This window comes from Chenopodium album, chromosome 2, assembly GCF_948465745.1.
Source record: "Chenopodium album chromosome 2, dcCheAlbu1.1, whole genome shotgun sequence".
In the NCBI taxonomy this organism is placed as follows: domain Eukaryota; kingdom Viridiplantae; phylum Streptophyta; class Magnoliopsida; order Caryophyllales; family Amaranthaceae; genus Chenopodium; species Chenopodium album.
The window spans coordinates 18,342,329-18,346,653 of NC_137835.1; the positions used below are offsets into that span (position 1 = coordinate 18,342,329).

Below are 4,325 nucleotides of genomic sequence, written 5' to 3' on the forward strand. Positions count from 1 at the left end.
GCCGGCGAGCCTGACATTCCTCATTCCCATATAATCTGTCCAGTAAGTTGTTATTATCCCTATCTATTATTCCTTTTTGGCAAATCGTTTTTCCCATGTTTAGCAATTGACTGCGCAGTTTTATAAGTAAGAGATTTCCTTCTTTTCTTCCTCCATGTTGGTGTTATCAACAGCTTAGTGTTCATTTATGCTTTTGTGCTTTTTTTTTTCCTGTTTTTATTTGCTTCTTCTTTTAATTTCTAGTTTATAGTGGGGTCTTTCTACTTAACTTGGAGATATGGTGTTCGGGGGGTGAATCAAGTCTAGATCCTATTTTGCTGCATCACTTAGAGTGTCTACAAGATGATGATTGTGATATTGAAGAAATGTTTCACAATACTAGTTCTACGACAAATGCTATGGACTATGTAGTTTCTCTAAAGGAGGATGGGAATTCTTTCTTTAAAAGGAATGATTTTGACAATGCTTTGGTCAAGTATAACAAGGTCATCAAATGTTTTTGTGTTATATTTTGTTCAATTCATGATGATGTTCATGCTCGAGATTTTAATCCTGAGTTCAAGAAGTTGACTATTTCTCTTCACTTGAACATTGCTGCTTGTGCAATTAAACTTAACAAAGTAGAAAATGCCATTGTATCTTCATCCTTGGTTTTGGAGGTTGATGGAAATAATGTAAAAGCCTTGTTTAGAAGGGGGTCAGCTTTAGTCAAGTTGGCAGTGTTGGAGAAGGCATATGTTGATTTCAAGAAAGCAAGAGCGGTAGAACCATCCAATAAGGAGATTGAAAAGGAGATAGAAAGTTTGGAGAAAATACTATCATAAAAGGCTGAAGTCGGGGAAGTTAAGCCAATGAAGGAGGTTCAAGACCAAGATGTGATTAGGATAACCCATGCTAGCAAGGAGATTGATGAACACATGGAGATGGAAACTCCAAAAAGTTCGTGTTCAGAAGGACCTGCAACAAGAAATAAGAGCCAGTGTGACAAAGCTACTTATGTCAACAAGAGAAACCCATCCAAGAGAATGAAGTTTTCACAAGAGGATGTCATCAAATTAAAGAAAGGAGAGGATCTCCTTTTCTACCAATCTCAATCTTTGTCATTTTTGAAGGTTCGTACCTTCACCCGTAAAACTAATATCTTGATGGAGACCCCCACAAATGCAATTTGAGGGAAGCAGCGACCTCCAAATCGGTTCTTACAAGAAGTGAGAATCTGCATGATGATCTGACTAAGGAGTCACTAAACTCAATGAAAGAGGAACAATTTAAATCTAAACCACAAGAGGAGTATAAGGAAAATAGACAAGGAAGCCATTCCCAAGAGATTGTGATGAAGACAGAGGATATGCCACCCCTCCTTGTTCAAGACGTCGAAGCCCATCAAGCTTGCGGAAATACAGGTAATATAGAAGTTAGCACAGGTAAGGAAGAGGAAGGTAACAACAACAACTTCAACAATGAGTCAAGGTGCGCGGCAGTAAGAAGGAGAAAATAGCCAAGAAGCTCAAGAGTCTTGAAGGATGTGACCAGTCATGTTCCTAATCAGAAGATGAAGAAGCGGACATCAGTCAAAAATCCTCCTACCCACCCTCCAGTTTGGAAAAGGAAAATGGCTACCCCAATCCCATCAGATCAAGCCTATCATTTTAGGAAAAAGTATTTTTCTTATGTGTGTTCTTGTCTTAGTGTTGCTAATTCTCCTTGTTTATGTAGTGTTTCGTCTAGAACTCAATTCCGAGATCTTTGCCGGAATGAGGTCTAGTATTCTGTCTGTTTATTTTCACCGTTGTCAAAAAAAAAAAGTAAATGTTTTAACGTTAAATACATAAATCACAATAATTGACAATTATGGTAGCATTATTAATAATGCCGATTACAAACTTTATGGGAGGATTTTTTTTTTTTTTTTGGGTTCGAATGACAAAAAAAGGACACATGGCGGATTGACACTCCTTACCTTTGAGTTTTAATAATAATATTGATGGATTTTGTTAATGTAAGTGGTTGACATTATAAAATACATGAAATTAAAGGAAGTACTACGTAAAAAAAAAAAAAAAAAAAAATCCTTCCATTTTTTTTAAGTGACACAGTTTGACCGACACGTAGTTTTAGGAGATTTTATTGATTTTAATAAAATAAGATGTTAGTGGGGTAGGTTGGAGGAGTAAGAAATGATAAAGTAAAAGAATGTGAGAGGAAGTGGGGACCATGAAAGGAGTGAGAAATGATAAAGTAAGAGATAGTGGGGTGAAGATATATTATTAAAATGTAAGGAATTTCTAAAAGAGGAAGTGTGTCACTTAAAAAAAACGGCCGTTTAAGGAAAGTGTGTCACTTAAAAAAACACAAAGGGAGTATATAGAGAGCAATCTTAATTATCCGTGTATATATTTCATTAGGCCGTATCCACACATATATATACATGAGAGTAGTAAGTAGTAACTTCTCAAAGAGAATGTAGAGACCGTTAAAAAAAAAGTGAAGGATTAGAGACCGTTAAAAAAAAAAGTGAAGGATTAGAGAAGTTATAGAGATATAATGGACTTGTATAACTCTATTTCATAACAATTGGATTGTTAATAAAGGGAACATAAATTGCTAATTCATCCCTCATTTGAAGAGTCACCAATTTACCATCACCTTATTGTATATTCTTTAATGAAATTAAACCAAGCTTCATTGTCCTCTCTAATGAAACTCAGTTGTTCCGCCACCACCTTGCTCCATTTTTCCGTAGATGAATTGAAACACCATTTCCTTCTATTACCCCCTGTTCTCTTTTGAAACCCATCACCACCATCGATCTTCTCATTTGCTCAATGAAACCCATCATTGACACCACTGGAGGAGCCAGCATGGGATAAGGGGGGACAATTGTCCCCCCCACTTCCCAAAACCAAATATAGTTAAATACAATATTTTCCGTATCTATTAACTATTACTAAAACAAAACGTTGATGATGTCATCAATTTCTTAAAGTGCTTACGTGTCAAACTCTCATAAAAAAAAATTCCCTTCAAATTTTACCTATGATGTCATCTTTTTTTTTCCTAACTACTAGAAACTAGGACCAATTAGGTGTGAAATTTGAATTTGACATCAATATTGTTGTATATACTCCACACTACTTTTGGATATTCATGATTCAACAATATTAAATAGACATAGATATTGGTAGCTAATTATACACAATTTTTTTGAACAAATTAATACACATTTTTTAATTTTTTTTTTAATAGTAAATACACATTTATTTAGCTTCCATTCTAAACGTATAAGCTTAATGAATTATACATTTATATAACATTAATATATTTAATCTAACCATCATTTTAGTATATTTTTAATAACATAGTAAATATTACATTATGATGCAGAATTTTATAATTAATTTTATTTTTTTAAGTACATGTTTTTTTTATATATATTTATATAACAATTTTTTTTTAAAAAATAACGAGCCAAATCATATTAGAAAGTTATCAACAACAAAAGATAAAAAATTATAGAAAAATTATTAATCAACTAACGTGCAACGCACGGATACTAATCTAGTAATGTAATACACCAAAGGAGTTGGCGCAGCGGTCAAGGTGAGTTGTAGCAATTTCTTCCTTTCTTTATTTATATAAATTTTTTATTTATAAATCTTTATAAGATAGTATTACTTCAATTTATTCTCAACATTACTCCATTAACTTTTTTTAAGGCACTCCATTTACTTATTTGAATAATTGTAATTGTAGTTCCTTTTTTTTTAAAAAAAAAAAGAAAAAACTCTATAACATAATACTACTTCAATTTATTTTTTAATAATTACTCCAGGTATATATATATATATATATATATATATATATATATATATGATTCATTGTAAGGCCCCGTTCTCTTCATCTTATTTTTGCTGAACTGAAATGATTTTTACTGAAACAAAATTATATTTGTTGAACTTAAATTATTTTTACTGAAATTAAATTCATTTTACTGAAATGAAATTATTTTGGCTAAACTTAAATTATTTTTACTAAATTTTTGTTATAATTCTTCTTTAAGAAACTGAATTTTACTGAACTGAGCTTATTTTTACTAAACTGAAATTATTTTTACTGGACTGAAATTAATTTTACTGAACTAATCTTATTTTTACTGAACTAAAATTAATTTTACTGAACTGGTCTTATTTTTACTGAACTGAAATTATTTTTATTTTTACTTAATATTATTTTTTTAAGGTGAAGAGAACAGGGCCTAATTGTAGTTTTGCATGAAATTTACCCCAAATTACGATTGTAATAATCTAATAGGTAATTATGACAAG

General features: G+C 31.6%; 1 protein-coding gene across 1 annotated transcript; it reads left to right on the forward strand.

Moving 5' to 3' along the window:
• The first annotated feature begins 365 nt into the window (after nt 1-365).
• LOC145569835 (uncharacterized) lies at nt 366-824 on the forward strand. The gene has a single exon (XM_081628875.1). It carries the CDS (start codon nt 366-368, stop codon nt 822-824), a length of 459 nt encoding a protein of 152 aa, XP_081485001.1.
• Nucleotides 825-4,325: the final 3,501 nt, after the last annotated feature.

What these genes read in the sequence shown, in the direction of transcription:
- LOC145569835 (XM_081628875.1), top strand. Translation starts at nt 366, where the DNA reads ATGTTTCACAATACTAGTTCTACGACAAATGCTATGGACTATGTAGTT.